A 21,776-nucleotide genomic window follows, 5' to 3' on the forward strand; every position below is an offset into this window, starting at 1 on the left:
GGCCCCTTCAAAGGTGCTGGGGTGGGGGTCGCGGAACCCGAGGGGCAGGACAGCAGCCTCTACTCTGCTTAAGTCTCAGCCAAGTTCCCTCTAAGGGGCCAAGAAAGGCAGCGCCTGCCAGCCAAGCGGACATTTTCCTGCCCGCCCGGCAGCCACATGCGCCTCGGCCGCGACAAAGGCCACACTTGAAGGTACAGGGGAAGCATGAGGGGCTCCTGTTCCCACCAAGTCGCGCGACCCTGGGGGCCTGGCGCTGCTTGCCCCCCACCAAAGGGTTCCGGAGGAGGCTGAGGCCGGCGAGGGGGCGGTGCACCCAGCCCCGCCGCTCCCTTGCCGACCAGGGCTCCCGGCTCCCCGCCCCGCCGGGCCCCTCCCGCCGCGCCCCGAGCCCCTGTCTTCCAGGGCGTCCAGCCACCAGGCGCGAAGCCAGGGACACTACGCCTGACGAGGCCACCGGCGCGTTGGGATCCTGGGGTCGGCGGCGGGGCGGGGGGGGGGGCACTCGCTGCGTCCCGGGGCCCAGGCCCGGGAGAGGGGGCGGCAGTGGCGAGCGCCCCGCCGGGGTTCGAGTTCCCCTCACCCCGGGAGGCGCAGGCCCAGCAGCGGGTGCTCCCAGGCAGTGCCCGGAGGCGGCGGAGGCGCACCCCAGGCTTGGGGGACTTTGCCAACCTCGTGCCTCCCGGGGTCGCCCCTCGGAGGAGCCGGTTCCGAGGCCCGGGGCGCGCCGCCTCTCCGCTCACCGTCCCGCCGCCTGCCGACGTCCCCGAGTCCGCCGCTCCGACCGGGGTCCCGGGACCGCGGACCAGGGCCCCTCCCGGCGCGCCCGGACCCTCACCTGGGACATCTGCGGCCGGAAGTTGACGTCCTTGAGGTCGATGGAGCCGGGGGAGAGGTTGTGCAGCAGCTGGCACAGGAGGACGCCGTCGCGCAGCGCCTGGGCCAGGTCGAAGACCACGGCCGAGGGCCACACGACCCGGTGGTTGGGCGGCAGGACCTTGCAGTCGATGAGCCAGCGGCCGCATTGCCGCCACTGCTCCATGGCGCCCGCGGCGCCCACCCGCCCGCCGCTCGCTGGGCCGGCCGGCTCAGGGCAGCGCTCCGGCCGAAGTGCAGCGGCCGCGGGGCATCCCGCCCGCCCGCGCGGGGCTCGGCGGCCGGGGCGGGGCTTCGCGCGGGCGGCCCCGGGTCTCCGCTGCGCCGCCGCGCGTCCCCTCCTCTTCCTCCTCCGGCTCCTAGCGGGCCGCAGCTCCCGCCCACGTGCGGTCGTGGGGCAGCCGCCGGGCAGCGCGCCGGACCCCGCTTCACACACACAAGTTCCCCCGGGCCCCGGGCCGGGCTCCGCGCAGCCCGCCGCCGCAGCGCCCCGCGATCCGCCCCGCCGGGCGCCGCATTCTGCGCTCGGGGCGCCCCGCGGCCGCCGAAGCTTCTGCCCCGCCCGAGACAAAGGCCCGGCGGGTCGCCTGCTCCGCGCGTCCGGGGCCTGGGCCGGCCTCGCCGCCGCCGCCGCCGCTTTGTTCGCCCCGCCTTCGCGCTCGGCGCTCCACGCCCGGGGCTCCGACTCCGCGGCTCCTCCGCTCCAGGGCGCGGGGGGCGTGGGGGCGCGGCCACTGGCGGGGTGGGGGCGGGGCCGGCTCGCTCGCCTGGCACCTCCCCCGCCCGCCCCCCCCCCCCCACTTCCTGCCCGGCTGCCGCTCACGAAAGTTGCGGAGGGCGGGGGTTGCGGCGCGGCCGGAGCCCGGGGTCCGCCGACTTCAGCGAGGGACACCAAGATTTTGAGGAAGCTCTGCGCCCGGGGCGCGCGACCTCGCCTGTGGAGTGATGGCCGGTCGTTGTCTCTGCGTCTCTCCTGCGTTTCAGGAGGAGCTCAGGAGGTGGCCCCTGTCGCGCTGGGGGCCTCTGCACGGTCCTTCGGGAAGGACAGACCCTGGAGGGGGCACCGACTGCGCGCAGTCGTCCCGCGCCCTCTCGGTCCCCCAAGCGGCCCCCACGGGAGAACTCGAGGCGGGAGGCACACGGGCCGGGGACTCGCCCAGATCCCCTTCCTATCCTGTGCGCTGGCTAGGGACCCGCAGGAAGCCCCCCGACCTCGCACAAAGGCCGGGATTCGCCTGTTTTGAAACCCAGAGGCCTGCCACTCGCAGCTGCCCAGAGGGCAAATCCTGGCGTCCGAGATGGAAGATGTGACATAAGTAAGTGGGAGAGAGGGAAAGAGATGCGGCCAGACCCGGCCCTGGGTAGCGGCCCGCCTCCATGCTGGCTGCGGGGTCCACTGACCGTGCCTTGAACTCCTTCCTGGGCCACGCCCTCTGGGAGGGGGTGGGCAGTGTTCTCTGGCCTCCTGTGACAGTGGGAGGGCTTCTAGAACATAAAGAGCCCATCTGGCAACGAAATGATGTGGGTGCTGGCTCAGCTGTTGGGAGCCCTGGGCTCTCAGCCGGGTGACCCTGGGCAAGTCTGAACCCCCCTCTGAGACTGGCTCAGTCATGGGGTGAGCCTGGGGGTGACCAGTCTCCGAGCATCTCCACACACTTGGGCTGAACCCTGGGGCAGCACCCGGCAGCTGCCCCTGTAGCCCAGTTCCCCTCTTCCTTTGGCATTCCTGGGGCAGGAGCCAGAGCAGGGTGACACCCCACCTCATTGCGAGCCCAGTGAGGGTCCCATGAGCCCTCTGTTCTGGGCAGTGGCCTCTGCAGAGAGTCAGGCTGGCCTCTTCCCAAACTGAGGAGGAAGCATGGGGACCCAGGCCCGGTTCTGGCCCATGGAGAGGAGTGGAGGAGGGGCCGGGCTCCCAGGGCACACCCCAGACCCTGGCAGGAGTAAAATCAGGCCAAGTGACTGGTGAGCTCCAAATTCCTGTCCAGGCATCCTTCCTCCGAGGAAATGGGTGCGGCACCTTCGTGAACACGGGCAGGAAGGAGCCTGCCTCAGACGGGTGAGATCGAGCCTGCCTTGCCCGAGACAAAAAGAGATGACCCCGCGGCAGCAGGCGGCTTCTTCTAGCATCACCCCAAGAAATCACAAAGCGGGGGACAGAGCCTGACTCCCGGCGCCTCCAGCCGCCCCCGCCCCCGGAGCCTGCACAGGCACCTTCCCCTGGCAGGACCCCCCCTCCCTCTCTGTAGCATGGGGAGCGCCCCATCCCGTCAGAATCGCTGGTGAGGACTGAACAGAAGTAATTATCCAGGAGCTTTGCACAGTGCTTGGGGCAGAATGGGGCCCCCTATTCGTGTCCTCACTGTTCTTGGTCTTCTTGCCTGGACAGGGAACCAACCTAGAGGATGAGCCGGGGCTGGGATGCAGGCAGCCACCCTCCAGCCGTCAGCACTGATGTTCGTCTGCTGCCCCCTGGTGGGCGCGGAGGGCACTGTCGCCACCTGGCTGCCCCTTGGCGGGACGCTCGCTGCCCAGCGGCAGGAAGATCAGGTTTGGCCTGGAGAATAGCCAAGTCAGGAGACGCAGGCCTCACTGCTGTGTGTTAGCCAATCACACCTTCCTGATCCCCAGTGTCCTACTGGGGACACTGACCCACCTGTACACCTCACAGGGTTTGGGGGAGGCTCCGCTGGGTGGCTGGGTGTGCGTGAATGAATGACTGCACGAATGGAACCTGATAGGGACTCTCCAAACACTGGGCGTGGGTGTCGTGAGCAGGTGTGGACTGTATCAACTCGGAGTACACGTCAGGAAGAGGGGACGCCGCTGCAGGACATCCTACCACCGGCCACATCTTCTCAGACTCAGAGCTCTTTGCCGGGACCGCCCATGGCACACCTCCAGGGGGCGCAATTCCCATCACATTCTAGAGAGATGGCACCCTGGAGAGGAGCCCACAGGCTACAAGTGAACGGTACCCTCTGGGGGTTGCCTCTCAGCTTGGCCCACCTTTAGCACCATGAGTGATGGCAGTTTTCCTTAGTGAGAAAGGCCCACACGAAGCACCGGGACAGTCCACAGGAGAGGCAGGAAGCTGGGTGTCCCAGTTCAGTGGCACAGGTGAAACCCATGGGGCAGGAAGTAAGGGAGGAGGGTCACAGGCCCCCACTTACCGGGCCCCTCAGCCTCCCCCTGCGCCACCCTTGTCCCCCTTCAGTCTGTCCTCAGCAGCCAGCAAGGACCCAGTAAAACCTTGGTGAGGCCCTGCCACTCTCCAGGGGGCAGGGGGCCCTTCATGGCTTCCCCCTCACCAGAGATAAAATCAAATCTCATCGCTTGCAGGTCCCATGTGGCACATCCCCTCCCCGAAGACTCATTCCCACAGCTCTCCAGCCACGCCCAGCGATGTCCCCACCTCAGGGCCTTTGCACCTGCCACCCCTCTGCCTGGGATTCTTGCCCAGATGGCCACATGGCTCACACCCTCACTTCCTCTGCTGACCCTCTCCCGCTCTGAGACTCATTCTTCTCTGCAGTTTCCGCCCCGGTGTCTGTTGCTCCGTCTCATCCCTCTAGACTGTCATCTCTGTGGCAGCGGGGGCCGTCTCTGTCCTGTCCCCAGTTCACTCCCAGCACTGCAAACTGGGCTCAGCCCCTGGTAGGTAGTCGAAAAAGAGTTGTTAAATGAAACACCAAATAAGGACCTCCCTGGCAGTCCAGTGGTTAGGACTCCGAGCTCTCACTGTGGGGGGCACGGGTTCAAACCCTGGTCCAGGAACTCAGATCCCGCAAGCCGCGTGGCGCGGCCAAAAGAAAAAAAACTAAAATGCCAAATAAATAAACCAACAGGTCAGCAAAGCACTGCAGCTACGACTTTAAAATCCAGTATCTTCTTTCGTAGAAGTCACAGAAATGGGTAAAACTGATACAAAGGTTTAAAAAATGGGCTATGTAATCTGTTGATGTGTAGCATATCTCACCATTGTTATGTGAATCTGTAACATTACACCCTGTGAGATTTGCACTGACTTAGCATATTATTCTAAGTATTCATGACTGTAATAGCCACTCCCGTTTCTTGAGTGCTGTGTGGCTGGCCTGAGGGCTTCGTATGTGTCACGTGGCCTCCGTTAAGCCTCACAGTGAGGGTAATAGTCATTGTCTTGGGTGGTTAAACACAGAAACCGAGCACGCTGGGAGCTGCCCAGCATCACCGAGCAAGGTGCAGAGGAGCCGGGTCCAAACGCCAGGCCTCCCCGGCAGCTGCTCATGCACCCAAATCTCGCTGTTGCAAAGGGTTTCCATGCCTGGAACCGAAAGCTGTCGGTCGACACGCTGGTTTGGGGGGACAGGAGACCAAGGAGACGGGAAAATGCTGTGCTGTCTAAAACACGGAGATCCTGACTCAGCACGTAGATCATGAATGCAACAGCCTTAAAAGGCCAGCACGCGCATGCCCACTGCAGAAATGGGTGCAAAAGCACAGTCAGGAGCGGCAGAGCTGGCCGGGAAGGGGCTGCTGGGGACACAGCCTGTGTCTGAGCTGAAGGGGGACAGGGTGTGGAAGTGCTGCCACCGGCCTCGAGCTCCTGGAAGCCCGGTGGCTGCAGGGCCCGGGCGGGCCCCAAAGGAGCCGCCCCACTTCTGCCTCGCAGGGTATGACCGTCCAGCTCCAGGCCATGCGCGTTGTTATTCTGTTGTTAGGGGACGGGTCACGGAGCTTGAGGACCAGCCCGAGGTTAGGCGTTGGGCAGAGGCAGGGTTGGAGCCCTGGTCTGAATCCTAAGTCTGTCTCCTGCGATGCCTCCCGCTGGGGACTTTGCTTCTGCTTCTGGCTGATGGTACAGTGGTTCCAGGGCAGCAGCACGTGGGGGCGGGGAGGGGGGTGGAATCTGAGTCCACAGCTGCACCACAAGGCCTCCTGGGCTCCCGCAGGGTCCCCTCATCAGTAGGAGTCCTCGTTGCTGGGGCAACACTGGGAATTTGCTCTGAACGAGAACACATGTGCTTCTTCATGTGTCGGGCGTGGTGCAGGCCACAGTGGACGGGCTAGAGAGCTTTCTCTGCCCATCCAAACATCCCAGGCCGTTCCTTTCCACACAGGCCTCCTCTGACAACCAGGGGGTTCCTCAGCCCAGGTTTCCCCCAGAATGCCAAGGGCTGCTGCAAGGTCTCAGTGCTTCTTAACAACAGGGCCCTTATTCCATAGCCAGGGTCTCAGGGATGCACTGGGATCTTCTCCTGCAAAGGCCCTCCCCAGAAGCTGCAGTCCACCCATCCTTCCCACATCTCTCTATCCATCCCTCCTTTATCCTTCCACCCACCCTTCCATCCCTCCACCCATCCAACCCACCCATCCCTCCTACATCCTCCACCCAGAACGCATTTACTAAGCACTGGCCTTGTTCTTGGGGCAGGGGAAGTGAAAGTTTTGACTCTTCCAACATGACCGGGTGAAGGAATTATTCTCATGTCCAAACCACATGAACACACACATTTTGCAAATTCCATTTGTAGCTACATCATGCAAATTCAGCTGTCACAATTTCCTGGGAAACCATAGGTGTAGAAAAAGACCATCTGGCCCGCCGTGGAGTCAGATTACACCCCACTGAATTGCTGGGTGTGGGCTTTTTACGTTTTGTTTGAAAAGGCAAAATGCAGACTTTTCACTGCTTGTGCTTCGACTTTCAAAATTAAGTCAAATGCCGTGGACCCCTGACTGTGACCTCTGACATCTCACCTCCAGTGTGGCTCGTCGTGGCACTTCCTACCCTTTGTTCCGAGCAGCTTCCTCGGAGCCCTGTTCGGGGCTTGGGTCTCTTCGAGAGGCGCCTGTGAGGTCAGGGTGCAGGGTTACTTAAGGCTCTAAGGAGGGGGGAGGGTCTCCAGGACTTAATTCATTTGTAGGCGTGAGGCTGAGAAGCCGGTATTTGGGGCAGATCCCAGATTTCTGCAGTGATTTCCCATCACTGTGACCCCAGCAGGCCACCTCAGTGAAGGACAGAGTGGGGAGTCCAGTCTGGCCAAGGGAAGCCCCAAGCCCCATGCGGCTGGTTGTGTATTACGGGACCCGAGGGGTGGCCCGGGTGCCGCTGCCATTGAACGTGGTCCTGGGCCGGCTCAGCCTTGACACTGGCTGCCAGGAGATCAGACTGTCATTGAAAGGAGGAAGCACACCGTGGTATTCAGAACACAGAGCCGGGGAGAGCCCTGGTCAGGGCAGGTCTGCCCCTGCCCTTCCTGGTGTTCAGTACTGCCCTTGACCTGGGCAGGAGGGTGCCCTCCTGGGGCAACAGTCAAGGGAGTGCCTGCTAGACCCTGCTTCTGTACCCCAGCACGAGTGCTCTGAATCCTAGAGTGTGCCCATCACCCCAAAAAGACACCCCATGCGCCATAGCTGCCATTCCAACACCCTGCCCATGCCAGACCTAGCAAGCGCTAATCTACTTTCAGTTTCCATGGCTTTGCCTGTTCTGGACATTTCATATCAATGGAATCATGTAATGCAAGGCCTTCCTTCGCTCAGCATAATGCCAAGGTTCACTCGTGTCTATCAATAAGTACTATGTTCCTTTTTATGGCTGAATGATAGCTCCTTGTAGGTGGAATCCATTTTAATAATTCATTTTACTTTAATCCACTATATCTGAAATATTATCATTTCAACATGTAACCAACCTGAAAACTTATTAATGATACATTTTGCAGTTTACTTTTCATGCTAAAGTCTTCAAAATCCAGTGTGTATTTTACACCCCCAGCACATTTCAGCAGGAACACTAAATTGTCATCAGAAATGTTTGATCTGTATTTAAAGTTAAGAAAATGTATCGTTGAAAAAAATACATTCATGTACCCAAGTTGTTTCAAATACACTTGAAAGTTTGCCAAAAACTGAATTGAGTATCCAATTTTAAGTTAATTAAAATTAAATGCAATTAAAAATTCGGCTCCTCTGTCAGGCGAACCGCGTTCAAGACTTCAGAAGCCACACGTGGCTCGTGGCTACAGTTACACTGGGCAGCGTGGGGTCTGTCTGAAGCCTGGCCCTGCTCCCCCAGGTGTGACATTGCAGAAGGCACATGTCCTCTGTCTTCTCGCCTTTGAATTCATGAGACCTGCCTCCCCACGGCGGGGGTTCCCTGGGACCGTGGATGTAAAGGATTTAGCACTGGGGCTGGTGTTCACTGCATCAGTGAGAGCAGAGACGTTACGATGGAGGTTCTTCTCCTCCAGCACATCAGGATCAGGCAAGTTTTGCCTGTTCCAGGAAACTGGTAACAAAAGCAGGTTCCTCCAGCGTGTACGCTGGGAGCTGAGGAGGGCAGCTGTGCATCACACTTCCCCAAGGCTTGGAGGTTCCTTTCTAGTCTCTCTCCCCCGCCTGACCCCTGCAGACCCCCCACCCCTTGCAGGCGCGACCCTTCTAACCCACAAAGCTGGTCATGCTCCCTCCCGCTCAACGCTCACCCGCTGTCCACACAAAAACTCAAACACCCGTGTACACGGCAACATATTCACGACAGCCGAAGGTGGACACGGCCCATGTCCATCCACGGATGCTGGAGAAACCAAATGTGGTCCATCCCTAGAATGGAACGTTATTCAGCCATAAAAAGGAATGAGGTTCTCACACCTGCTGCAGCATGGATGAACTCCTTTCTAAAACCTTATGCTGAGTGAAGAAGGCCAGACACCGAGGGTTATAAGTTATATGACTCCATTTATATGAAATGTCCAGAATCAGTAAATGTGTAGTAAGAGAAAGCAGAATAGCAGCTACTAGGGGCTGGGGGAGGGGATGGGGCGTTACTGTCTAATGGGAAGAGTTTCAGTTTGGGAAGATGAAAAAGTTCTGGAGACGGATGGTGGTGATGGTTGCACTACAATGTGAACGTACTTAATGCCCCTGAACTGTACACTTAAAAATGGTTTAAATGACCAATTCCATGTTATGTATATTTTGCCACACATACACAAACAGGAGTGAAGTACTGGAATGTGCTACTACATGGACGAAGCTAGAAAACGTTACACTAAGTGAAAGAAGCCAGACACAAAAAGCCATATATTACGTGATCCATTTGTATGAAATGTCCAGAATAGGCAAATCTAGAGGCTGAAAGTAGATTAGTGGTTGTCTAGGGCTGGGGGGACGTGGGCAAATGGGGTGTGACTGCTGATGGAGACAGGGTTTCTTTATTTTTATTTTTATTTTTTGGGGCCGCGCCACGCAGCATGTGGGATCTTAGTTCCCCAACAGGGATCGAACCCACGCTCTCTGCGTTGAAAGCGCGGAGTCTTAACCACTGGACCACCAGAGAAGCCCCGGACAGGGTTTCCTTAGATGAAAATGTTTTCAAACTGACTCTGGTAATGGTTGCACAACTGTGAATATACTAAAAGCCATTAAATTGTGTGCTTTAAATGGGTGGATCTTATACAATTATATTTCAATAAAGCTGTTTTATTAAAAAACAAACCAAAAAAGCCCTTGTCTCCCACAGCCCTCTGAGCACAGGTTCCTAGGCACGATTTTGGAGTCCCCTGCACCCCATTACAGTCCCCTCAGTCTAACCCGTGCCACTTCCTAACCCCCACCCCTTACCCCATCTTCATCCTTCATGTACCTGCAATTCTGAACTGCCTGCTCCTCAGCTAGAGCTGGCTCCAGCCGTGGGCTCACAGGAGCCTGGTCCACTCAGAAAATGTGTGTGTTTCCTAAAACCCATCTCAGCCATCTCTTCCTTCGGGGACCGTCTCCTGCCTTCTCAGTGTCCCTCAGTGTTTTGCTTGGAGACATCTGCTGGGAGTGGGATGGACAGTGGCCTCCTCTGGGCCCAGCCTGTGGTCTCACCTCCCTGTGTCCTGCCAGCATCCAACACAGTGCCTGGCATGAATTCACTCCTTCATCCACCCATCCATTTATCCACCCATCCACCCATCCATCCCATTCATCCACCCATCCTTCCATCCATCCACCCACCCATCCATCCATCCATCCATTCTTCCATCCATCCACCCATCCACCCATCCATCCATTCATCCATCCATCACCCCATCCATCCATCCACCCATCCATTCATTCATCCACCCATCCATTCCTTGCATCCACACATCCATCCATCCATCCATCCACCCACCCATCCATCCATCCACCCATCCATTCCATTCATCCACCCATCCATCCACCCACCCATCCATCCATCTATCCATCTATCCACCTGTCCATCCACCCATCCATCCATCCATCCATCCACCCATCCATCCATCTATCCATCTATCCACCTGTCCATCCACCCATCCATCCATCCATCCATCCATCCACCCATCCATCCATCCATCCATCCATCCACCCATCCATCCATCCATCCATCCACCCATCCACCCACCCATCCATCCATCCACCCACCCATCCATCCATCTATCCATCCATCCATCCACCCATCCATCCATTCATCCACCCATCCACCCACCCATCCATCCATCCATCCATCCATCCATCCACCCATCCATCCATCCATCCATCCACCCATCCACCCACCCATCCATCCATCCACCCACCCATCCATCCATCCATCCACCCATCCATTTATCCACCCATCCACCCATCCACCCATCCACCCATCCACCCATCTATCCATCCATCCAGCCATCCACCCATCCATCCATCCACCCATCCACCCATTCATCCATCCATCCATCCATCCAACCACCCATCCACCCATTCATCCATCCATCCATTCATCTACTCTTCCATCCACCCATCCATCCATCTACCCATCCATCCACCCATCCACCCATCCATCCACCCATCCAACCATCCATCCCCCATCCACTCACCCAACCACCCCCCCCCATCCAACCAGAAAACACTTCTGAGCACCCACCCTGCACAAAGTTTGCCCCTTGGTGGGGAAATGAAGCTGGCCCAGGATTATCACAGTCAAGACGGAGGTCTCAGGTGGGGGCTACAGAGGCTGCACCAAGGCCTCCTGCCTCCCAGGGATGTCCCAGGGGTCCCAGAGATCAACGTGTTGTTTTTCTGAGCAGAGCTCAGTCCCCCCACTGACATAGTGAGCCCCCATCCACCCCCAACACACACTCCCATGCTTCATCCTGATGTAATGTGGTGATGCCACTACCCCAGTAGAGGTCCCTGTGACTGAGTCATCCTGCAGGTCCCCCAAGTGGGCTCAGCACTTGGGGGACCTGCAGGGTCAAGAGGGGCTTCACTACGAGGGCCTTTGCAGGTTTCTTGGCTCCAACAAGTGGGAGAAGATTATGGCCCAACCCTGCAGCCAGGAGGCCAGGCTCAGTAGGAGGTGCCCCTCGCAGACCCCACCCTGGGCACACGGCAGAGCTGGGGTGGGAGAGGGCCATAGGGGGACCTCCTGAGACTTGAAGCCCCTAGGGAGAACCCCGAGATCTCACATTTCTAGCCTTTCTCATGTGCTTGAGCTGACCCTAGGAGGGCTTGGGACTCCCTCAGAGAGAAGGGCCACAAGTGAGGCCTCCCGAGTTCCACGCAGCCACTCTGTGCCCTTTGGCAAGCGATATATGTGTCTGAGACTCAGTCTCCTCATCTGTGAAGTGGGTACGACGGTGAACCCAGGACAGAGGCTGCGCTGCATGAGTCAATGAGATCGATGCACACACAGCGCTCAGGACAGGCCTGACCCTCCACCGGCTCACGGTCAAAGGCAGTCCCAGCTCGTGTGTTTTCCCAGCCCGTAGCTTCATGCCTCACTTGCTTTGACTCAGGAAGTCAGGGCTTCCCTCCAGTGATGGGCCTCCACTTCCCTGAATTGTCCCAAGGCCCAGAACTCAGCCCACCTGGGGATCCCAGTGCCTCTGCCACACGGGGCGGGGGGTGCTACGGGGTGCCCTCCCCACCCCCCCGCCAGGTACCAGCCCCTGCAGGCCACAGGCCATTTCTACCACCTGGACCTTGGCTCAGAGCGTGGCCCAGCTGGCCTCATCCTCCCAGGCCCCACTGTCCCCTATGTTGCCCTGCTCGCACCCTCAGCCACTGCCGCCTGAACAAGGGTCTGTCCCTGGGTACCGGCATGTCCACCAGGACAGAGCGCTGCCATCTCACACTTTAACTTGAGCCTCACCAGGCACCTGGTTATGGTATTCTGTTCACCCACCTTCTCTCCTGCCTTTGGCCCTAGGTCTCCTCTCCACCATCCCTCCAGGGTCCAGGTGCAGGTCAAAGTTCTCAAGGTCCACCCTGCCTCGGCAGCCTGTGACATCATGAACCCCGCTCACCTTGGCTTCCAAGGGCCACACCTTGATTTTCTTTGCAGTTGGCAGCGTGACAGGTCTTTGCCAATAGATGCCAGCACCAGCCATGCCCGGCCTGGCTGTGCTCCGCTCCTCCTGCTGCCCTGGCCAGAGGGGGGCAGGTAGGACCCCCAAGCCGGGGTCCAGGAATGGCCCGATGACTTCCTAGCCACCCCACCTGCCTTTCCTTCCAGGCAAAAAAGACCCTGCTGTTTCCCTGAAGCCCAGATCCTTCCTGCTCCCCAATCCCCACTCCCAACCCTGGGTGTGTGGAGGGGTCCCAGGAAGCAGACCCAAGCAGCTATTATGGACTGACTGGCCTCGGCCAGCTAGCAGCAAGAACCCCACTGCCAGTGGAAAGCGGAGTACGGAGAGTGCCTGGTACGGGGCAGTGATTGTTAGAACTTTCCTCAATGGTGAACTGGGGCGGGATGCCTACACAACAGAAGGTACTGGAGTGCAGTATCTCAGACGTGTGAATGGTGAGGGGAGAGTAATTAGTGGAACCACGGAAACATCGGCTGTCACAGGCAGCTGTGAATGCATCGGAGGAAGTCAGCAAACGGCTGAGTGATTAATCACCCACTTGAGGCAAAGCGTGTAAGCTGGAGCAGCACATAAAAGGACATGGTATAAGGGGACGTCATCCCCTGGAGCTGCAAGGCAGGAAAAGCGGTGAAGCTCCCGGGAAAGCTCCAGCCAGCAAGTCTCCTGGGTCAAGATCAGGGCCCTGACTGAGAAGCAGTGGAGCCACGAGATGGAGGGATGGGGACACCTAGGTCAACTCACTGGGAACTCGTCCACCCACGCTCCCTCTGGAAACTCTGGGCCAGCAGAAGTGGCCATTCCCCCCTTAAAGGCTAGCCGTCGCCCAGCCTGAAAACCACCCGGAGGCCTCTGCCTTCTGAGATATCACACCTCTGCTTCTGGCCGACGGCATCCTTGGCCATCAGTCTGCATCTGGGACTAAAATGGAGGAATCTTAGCTTTTCATTCTCTTTTTTGAAGAGCCATTTAAAAAGTGTCCCACACCACAGCCATTCACTTCTTTTTTGGGCACCATTCCATGGTCCTCCAGAGCCTTTCCCTGGGCCTGTCACTTCAGGGTGCCACAGGAAACGGTTTACTCAGCCGTGTGGCCCCTTTTGTCCCATCTCCTAAGAAAGCTGTATTTTCACCACTTTTAGCCACAGCCTGGCCAAATAACCAATCCTAGATTCCCTCCATCTTCCCTGCACCCGCTTCCGTGTTAGGGTTCGTAGTGGGTTGAATGGTGGGCCCCAGAAAGGGCTGTCACATCGAACCCCTGAAATCTGTGAATTGTGACCTTATTTGGAAAACGGATTTTTGCAGCTGTAATTAGCTATCTTGAGATGAGATCATCCCGGATTAGCTAAATCCAATGACAAGTGTCCTTACTAGAGGCACCCAGCGGAGAGACACAGGAAGAAGCGGAGATGCCAGGCAGAGACGGGGGGACGCAGTGACAAGCCACGCAAGCCATCATGCCGGCGGCCACCAGAAGCCCTCAGAGAGGCCTGGGACGCACTCTCTCCCCAGAGCTTCTAGACCAAAGGGGCCCGCCGACAACTTGATTTCCTACTGGCCAGGCATGGAAAATCCTGAGACTCAAACACATAATCAGGCCATTCATTGAAAGACATCAAATACATTCAAATTCATGATGTCATATTGATAACACTTTTATAAATCCCTGACTTTAAAAAAATCCTTTTGGTGAGACTTCCCTGGTGGCTCAGTGGTTAAGAATCTGCCTGCCAATGCAGGGGACACGGGTTCGAGCCCTGGTCCAAGAAGATCCCACATGCCACGGAGCAACTAAGCCCGTGCGCCACAACTACTGAGTCTGTGCTCCAGAGCCCGTGCGCCACAATTACTGAAGCCCGAGCGCCTAGAGTCCGTGCTCTGCAACAAGAGAAGCCACCGCATTGAGAAGCCCGCGCACCGCAATGCAGACCCAACGCAGCCAAAAATAAAAATTGAAACTGAAAAAAAAAAAAAAAAGATTAAAAAAATAAGCAACCCCATATCTACCAGCTGTTACCCTCCATTCGCTCCCAATCCCTACCCCAGCCGTAGGCAACCACTAATCTACTTTCTGTCTCTACGGGTTTCCCTGTCCTGGACATTTTATATCAGTGGAATCATACAATGGTCTTTGATAACTGGCTCCTTTCACCTTGCGTAATGTTTGCAAGATCCATCCATACTGAAACGTGTATCAGTACTTCATTTTCTTTTAAATTACTGATTAGTCTTCCATTGCATAGATCTACAGTGATTCTCAAGCAGCTGCTACTGGCTTGGCTGGGTGGTTAAGGGCTTGGAAAGAAAAGGATTGGGAGCTGGATGACAAGGAGCTCTGGGGAAGAGGCATTGGATGGACTTCTTAGAAAGGACACAGACTGTGACAATATCTGTATCCCAGGTGGACAGATGTCTCCAAGGCCCATCCAATACAGAGGAGACTCTCAGTATCAGCTGGACACAAGGACCATTCCATGGAGGTCTTCAGCCTCTTCATCGAGCCGGTGCATGCTTATTCGATGGGCCCGTGTGCAAAGTGATCTTGGAGGGAGGAATGGAGGCTCCACGTGGATGACAATGTAAGCGCCACCACCGAAGCCGCCCTGCCCACCACCACTGCAAGCCAACGCTGAGCCCCCAGTATGGCATCATTACCCGGGGATCCAGCCAGCCAAGTGGTGGCACATTTATTACATGGACTCATCCATTATGGAGGGGACAGAGATGCAGTCTTGCTGGAATAGACACGGATTCTGGACTTGCTTTTCCTGCCAGCACCCCCATCCACGGACTTAGGGAGGGACTCGCTGACCATCACACTATTCCCACAGCAGCATTCTGAGCAGGGACCTCGTTGCTGAGAAAAAGGGAAACAATAGGCTCTTGCTCATGGAAGCCACTGGCTTTATATACGCCCATCACCCAGAGTGCCCACCTAACAGAGAGCAGAGTGGCCTCCTGAGGACATGGGTGAAGCACCCATTGGGAACTTCACCGTGAATGTTTGAAGGCCTGGTTTACAGAGTTACAGAGTCAAGTGTATGCTTTGAACCAGAGAAAAATATATGGTGCTGTCTTCCCCAAAGCCAGACCACAGGCGTCCGGGAACCAAAGTGTGGAGGCGGGAGAGGCCCTCCAGTGATGCCTCACGTCAGTTTTAATTCTGCCGCGCGTCTTTGAGCTTCTGATGGCTTGGAAGGCTTGGCTCTAGAGAGAGGAATGGGCTCACCAGGGAGCACATCAATGGCTTCTTTGATTTGGAAGATGAGACTGCCACTTGGAAATCAGGGGCTCCTGATACCACTGAATCAAAACACTGAGAAGTGGGTTACCTTACCAACTGGGGTGATGGAGAACGTGAGTTGTTCCTTCACGTTGAGGTTGAGGGCAGGAAGAACTATGTTTAGAACCCAGGGGATTCTCCCTGGTACATTCTAGTATTTCTACCACCAAGAGCGAAGTTCATGGAAAGCTGCAGCCACCAAAGACGGATGGATGGATAGACAGACAGACAGATAGATGGATGGATGGTTAGATAGATAGATGGATGGATGCATGGATAGATGGATTGGATGGATGGATGGATAGATAGATAGATAGATAGATAGATAGATAGATAGATAGATAGATAGATAGATAGATAGATGAATGGATGGATAGATGGATTAGATAGATAGATAGATAGATAGATAGATAGATAGATAGATAGATAGATGATAGATAGATAGATAGATAGATAGATAGATAGATAGATAGATAGGTGGTTAGATGGATGGATAGATAGATGGATAGGATAGATAGATAGATATATGGTTAGATAGATAGATAGATAGGATAATTGAGGGTTTGTGCCCTTCGGGAATGAAAGTATAAGTCACCCCACTAGCTAAAGAAACCTCAACCAGCTGAGATCTTGCTGAGGGCAAAGGAAACCCCATCTGACTGTTACAGAAACAAGGACGGTAACAACTCCCCATATTTCCCCCTGTCTGTTAAGTACGTATGTATTTGTATCTAGCTCTTCTTTTATTTCCTCACTTCCCTTACGACTTTCAGTACAGTTTTGTTGGAAGTTAACTTTGCAATTTAGTTTCAGGTAAAAGAATATTCAGACAGAAGGAGACTGAATAGGAAAAGTAATTAACCTAACCCAGAAAAGGAGCCCTCGACTGGTGGGACTTTGTATTTCCTCTATTTGGGGAGAAGGTGAGACTGTCTCACTCTTTCTTTTTCTTACGTTTTTAATTGAAGTAGAGTTGATTTACAATGTCTCAGGTGTACAGCAACGTGATTCAGTTATGTATATATACGTGTGTTTATATATATATATGTATGTATGTATATATTCTTTTTCATATTCTCTTCCATTATAGGTTATTACAAGATATTGAATATACTTCCCTGTGCTACACAGTAGGTTCTTGTTGTTTATCAATATTATATATAGTAGTGTGTGTATCTGTTAATCTCAAACTCCTAATTTATCCCTCCCCGCCCTTTCCCCTTTGGTAACCATAAGTTAGTTTTCTATGTCTGGGAGCCTATTTCTGTTTTGTAAATAATTTAATTTGCATTACTTTTTAGATTCCACACATAAGCGATATCATATGATATTTGTCTTTTTCTGTCTGGCTTACTTCACTTAATACGATCATCTCTAGGTCCATCCATGTTGCTGCAAATGGCATTATTTCATTCTTTTTTATGGCTGAGTAATATTCCATTGGACACATACATACATACATATATATATATATATATATATATATATATATATATATATATATATATATATATATATATACACCACATCTTCTTTATCCCTTCCTCTGTCAATGGTGAGACTGCTCCACTCCTGTATGAAAGATAGTTGCATCTTATTAGGCAGAAATGGAGAGTTGGGTTTTTGTTTGTTTGCTTTGCTTTTGTTATATGAAAGCTCAAGTGTGTGTAGAAATGTACAGATGGAGGCTGAATAAACAGATGCCAGTGAGGACAGTTTTGCCTGCCACCCGTAAACCTTTTACATGAACCGTTAATCTAAATGTCCTTTACCCTCTGCTTTGTGATGCGGGGACCAGTGGGATCCGTCAGGCGAGGGTGCTGGAGGTGGACCGAAAGCTGGAGGAGAAAGAAGGAACCTGCTCCTTCCTCTCGGCTTCCCGCCAGCCTCCCATCAGCTTGCAGCTCCCCCGGCAACAATTCTTCACGTTTTTCCTGAAGTGGCAGCTGAATCCAGTCTGCAGTTTCTCCAGTGAGCACAAAATCCACTTCGTCACGTTGCTGCCACTCAGGGGCAGCAGCTGCCAGCACCCCATCCTCGGGGTCTGGGTCCCAGTATTCTTGGTGCAGAGACACCAGCTCCAGCTGCCAGCACCCCCTCCTCAAAAGTCTGAGTTTCTAAATGTTCACAATTCCACCCTCTTTTCTTTGGTCCTTTTGCTTCCTGCGGTTACCACCTTTGAGATACTTTAGAGGTCTTTATTTTAACCTGAAAGTTACCTAGTTAACAACTTTGTACCTAATGAACAATCCCTTCTGTTAATCTCTCTCTGGTCAAATCATTGGTGTGATTTCTGTCTTCCAGCTGGACCCTGACTAAGTCCCTCATCAACTATACATATTCCCAATTTCTTCTCACCTCTGTGACTTTCCTTTTCACTCATTTTAAAACTAAGCATTTACGTTTTAATTTAGGACAGTTTTAGATTTACAGAAAAATTGCAAAGACAATACTGACAGTTTCCATATACCCCACAAACACACCATACATGTGTATATTTTCTTGTATATGCATTTAAGACAATAAACTTCCTTCCGGGCATGATTTTAACTGCATCTCACAAGTTTTGATATATTGTATTTTTATCATCATTCAATTAAAATAGTTTAAAATTTGTACTGTGAATTTCTCTTTGACCCATGAGAAATTTAGAATTTTTTTTTTTTTTTGGTATCCCTGGGTGGGCTCCAGAATATATTTTAAAGTAATCAAATATAGGGGTTTTCTTCTAGCATCTTTTTATTGTTTTATAGACTATGTTTCCTGTGACCCTTTTCGCGTAGGATTTAAGTGCTTTGAAATGTATCGAAACTGATTCATGGACTGGCATGTGGTCAATTTTTGGAGATGTTCTGTGTCCTTGTAAAGAATGTGCATTCTACAGTGGTGGGTTCAGTGTTCTTGAATGTCCCTTAAATCGACTTCCTTAATTAGCGTTAGGGGAAACCGTAAAAATGAAAGTTCAGTAAGGAAAGGGACAGATACCAAACGAGAGTATTATTGCAAAAGGATTTGGAGGTGGGTGCGGAAGGAAACAGACCTAATTTTCATGGCAGAATGGGGACTTGGCCCGGCTGGGTGACATGGGTTAGTGGGACACCTGGTTTTGAGAGAGTACGTACGCCCGGGACAACATGAAATTATTAAAAACAACGCTATCGATTATTAGGGGTAAGAATGCTAATAGCAGTAGAAACAGCAGTGGCAGAAGTGGCAACCGCAGACGCAAACAACAACACAAAGCTACGACCTACACCATGCATGGCACGACCTACAATAACGGTCACACGGCTCCCGCAGCTGCCCCACCCCCAGCGGGAGGCCCCGCCCCCCGGCCCCGCCCCGCGGAGCCATCGATGGCTCCGGCTCGTGGCGCCCGCCTGCCGGCCTCGGCGCTCGGCTCGGCATGCCTGCGGCGCTGCCATAGCGACGCGGACCCGCAGCCAACTGGCGCCGCCCCGCCCGAGGCGCCCGGCCCCGCGACCCGCGAGCCGCCGAGGCCCCACGGCGCGGGCGGCCGGGGCGGCGACGACGGGGAGCGCGGGTCAGATGACGGGGGCGGGCGGTGGGGGGACGCCGGGCGCGGGCCGGGCCAGGGGGGGACCCAGGATGCCGGGGAGGCAATGGGGACGCGCCCTGGGGGCGAGCCGGGCCGGGCGTTGGGGGCTCAGCGGCAGCCGACAGTGAGGACTGGGCAGGGCGATGGGGGCGCGGGCCACACAGAAGGAGAAGTGAACTTGCATGGCTGGGAAAGCATGGGCAGGGGCGGCGTGGGGCGGGGGTGTTGTGGATGCTCCCGTTTGGTTTTCACCTGACATCATTTTTCTTTCTGGTCCAGGGGCCTCCCTGATGCTTGGAGCAGAAAGAAGGTGCTGGTGGCTGGGTGAGTACCAGCGTCCCCCGCATGGGCAGGTCACTTATGTGCCCCGTCAAGTTCTTAGGACTTATTTCGCAGATCTAGACACTAACGCTCCAACAAGTGGCTTCCCCAGGATCGTCCCCTTAGTTAATAAAAGAACTAGGATGAGGCGCAGGCCTACCTCTTAAACCCAGGCTCACTGCGTCACCGGAGAGCAACTGAAATACTGCAACGTGTCGGTCGGTAGCTTGGTTTAACGCTCTGATCCCAAGAGTTGAGGATTCTGTGCCATAAAACCTGCCATTTCTGCTGGGGCCCTTTTCTCCCCAGCACCTGACAGCATGTTCATTTCTTTGTAGCATCACCTTGGAGAGGAGCTGAAGACTAGCCAGATAAAAAGCACTGAACAAATGCTGGTTCCAAATCCCTGGCAGGGATCAGAACGCCTCTGCTGTGCTGAAAGCCGAGCCACGCACAGATCAGGAGCGGGCAGTTACAGGAGCTGCTGTCAGTTTCTGTCTAGTTGTACAATGTCCTTTCATTCGGGACACCAGATATACCTTTTCAAATTTAGCGGTCCGAGTCGTGGTGTCAGAATCGCTGTAGACACAAGTGCCCCCTGAGGTGGGCGCCTCGTCCCTGTCAACTGCACACCTAATGCAGTGCACACAACCGTCACCAGGAAACGCTGCGGCCAGGGCACTGCTGACCTGCTTGCTGACTCACGTGTGGTTCTTAAGTGTCTTTTCAGAATGCTCGGAGGCTCCTCTCAAGTTTCCTTGCAAAGAACCCTCACAAGGGTGCTGCCTGCAAATGGCCTGAATTTCTCATTCGTACCAGTAGGTTAAAGAAGGAATCCTCAAAACCCAGCAGCTGAAAAACTGGTTCATTAGTGCATTTAGCGCAAAGCACGGGCTCAGAGGCCTCCTGCGCAGGAGCCCAGGAGGGGGGAGGTTCCGGCCAGTGATGAGCGGCCGCGTCCCGCTGGCAGAGAAAGCCCTGTCCGAAGGCTACGCCCGGCTCCGGTACCGGGACACCTCCCTGCTCATCTGGCAACAGCAGCAGCAGAAGTTGGCATCTGTGCCGCCCGGGACGTACCTGAGCAGGAGTCGAAGCATGTGGTACTCACAGTATGGAAACGAGGCCATCCTCGTCCGGGACAGAAACAAGCTGGACGTCTCCCGGGACACGGGGCAATCCAAGTTTTGCTCTGTTATGTAATTCTGGTGTGAAAACCTGAGCCCAGGCACCCAGCCGCCTTGCTAATCCCTAGTCCCTACTGGGAGATCCTGAGCAGTGAACGTGAAGGTTGAGCTGTGGTAGAAGAATCCCAAAATCCCAGAGCTGGCGCCCCGGCCCATTCGCAGTCGGGCTGATGGGTGGACTTGGCTCCTGGACTCCACTGTGATCTTGCAGGCGCTGTAGGCACAGGCCAGGTCCGGGGCCCGGCTAGATGCTGTTAGGTTATGCCTCTGAATAAGTCAAGCGAGAGGGACACCCCGGTTACAGACCACCTCTTCACATTCTTACAGGCTGTCTTTAGGATTCCCTTCTGCCTGGTAAAGAATGGGTCAGATCTAGAAAAAGGTGAAGGAATTGGCATCATGTCGGGTCGCAGATCCATGTGCAGGACCAAGATGTGCAGGACCAAGATGGATTCACCCTCAATGGTCATCGGCAGCAGCATTTCAGCAGGGACTTTGTGGCACTTGAGTTTTGAGTCTAGTAACCAAAATGATCACTGCGTGTGATGCACTGTGATGGCTCCTACACTACCTTCCTGATGCTGGAGGCTTGTGGGGCAAAGGCAGCCCCAAAACATTAAGGAAACCCCCAAATTATTACGTTACACAAAAGTTGCTAACAGTGATTTCAAATTTAATCACAGGGCTGAAATAGGCAGGTTCTCAGCCGACAGTGGTTCAGCCTCGGCCCACCTGTGTGGGCAGCTTTATGAGTCATTTTTAAAGGATTTGCTGTCTGCTGTAATTAAGGTCTGTGTGGCGAAGCAAATGTGGAAGTGGCTTTTCTCAAAGACACTTTTGTCAAAGCTAAGTTTTCTTTTCTAAATAAATCTCCTTTAGGAGCCGCCTTCCTTCCTCACTCCTTATTTTGATCTGTTTGCTCCTAATATCCTAACTTGGCTTTCAGGTTTTTTTTTTTTTACAACCGTAGCATCTAACGATTGCTAAAAACCCCAGTGCAGAAACGCACGAAGCGCCCTCCCCAGAGGCAGTGGCCGTCAGCAGCTCGGCGCGTGCGTGTGCCGAGGTTCCAGAGGTGGCGTCCCGCACCACGCAGCATCTGGTTCTGCGACTTTTTGCTCAGCTGTACAGACGGGGCGATTACATCTCACGCTTCCAACGGCCAGCCGGCAGCGCTCCCGTGAGCCCACAGGTGGGCAGAGACCTTCCCGCCGTCC

The 21,776-nt window shown here is 54.7% G+C and overlaps 2 protein-coding genes across 15 annotated transcripts in view; one reads left to right on the plus strand and one right to left on the minus strand.

Moving 5' to 3' along the window:
* Nucleotides 1-1,831, minus strand: part of VAV2 (vav guanine nucleotide exchange factor 2) — a 183,469-nt gene extending 181,638 nt beyond the window's left edge. For 5 of the 10 annotated variants that reach the window (XR_014265976.1, XM_082470348.1, XM_082470347.1 and 2 more), the window contains exon 1: nt 836-1,830. Coding sequence is in view for 9 of the 10 variants with exons in the window: in XM_082470348.1 (XP_082326474.1) it covers nt 836-1,039 (204 nt within the window). In the remaining variant the exon portion in view is untranslated. Of the gene's footprint in view, nt 1-835 lie in introns of all 10 variants that reach the window. The other 5 variants (XM_082470355.1, XM_082470352.1, XM_082470351.1 and 2 more) reach the window with 2 other exon arrangements.
* Nucleotides 57-21,446, plus strand: BRD3OS (BRD3 opposite strand). Of its 5 annotated transcripts, XR_014265979.1 has the most exons (5): nt 104-191; nt 12,053-16,418; nt 17,294-19,039; nt 19,334-19,378; nt 19,714-20,317. XR_014265979.1 is itself a non-coding variant. In XM_082470375.1 (3 exons), exons 1-3 carry the CDS (start codon nt 18,630-18,632, stop codon nt 19,733-19,735), a joined length of 477 nt encoding a protein of 158 aa, XP_082326501.1. In that variant the 5' UTR covers nt 16,646-18,629; the 3' UTR covers nt 19,736-20,317. The 5 variants fall into 5 exon arrangements, 2 of the variants coding, with proteins under 2 accessions (XP_082326501.1, XP_082326502.1); XR_014265977.1 differs by lacking the exons at nt 12,053-16,418; nt 17,294-19,039; nt 19,334-19,378; nt 19,714-20,317 and adding exons at nt 1,858-3,423; nt 3,652-7,226 and having other exon boundaries at nt 57-191; XR_014265978.1 differs by lacking the exons at nt 12,053-16,418; nt 17,294-19,039; nt 19,334-19,378; nt 19,714-20,317 and adding exons at nt 1,858-3,155; nt 3,263-7,226 and having other exon boundaries at nt 57-191.
* The last annotated feature ends 330 nt before the right edge of the window (nt 21,447-21,776 follow it).

Source organism: Balaenoptera physalus (genome assembly GCF_965194825.1).
Source record: "Balaenoptera physalus genome assembly, chromosome: 7".
NCBI lineage: Eukaryota > Metazoa > Chordata > Mammalia > Artiodactyla > Balaenopteridae > Balaenoptera > Balaenoptera physalus.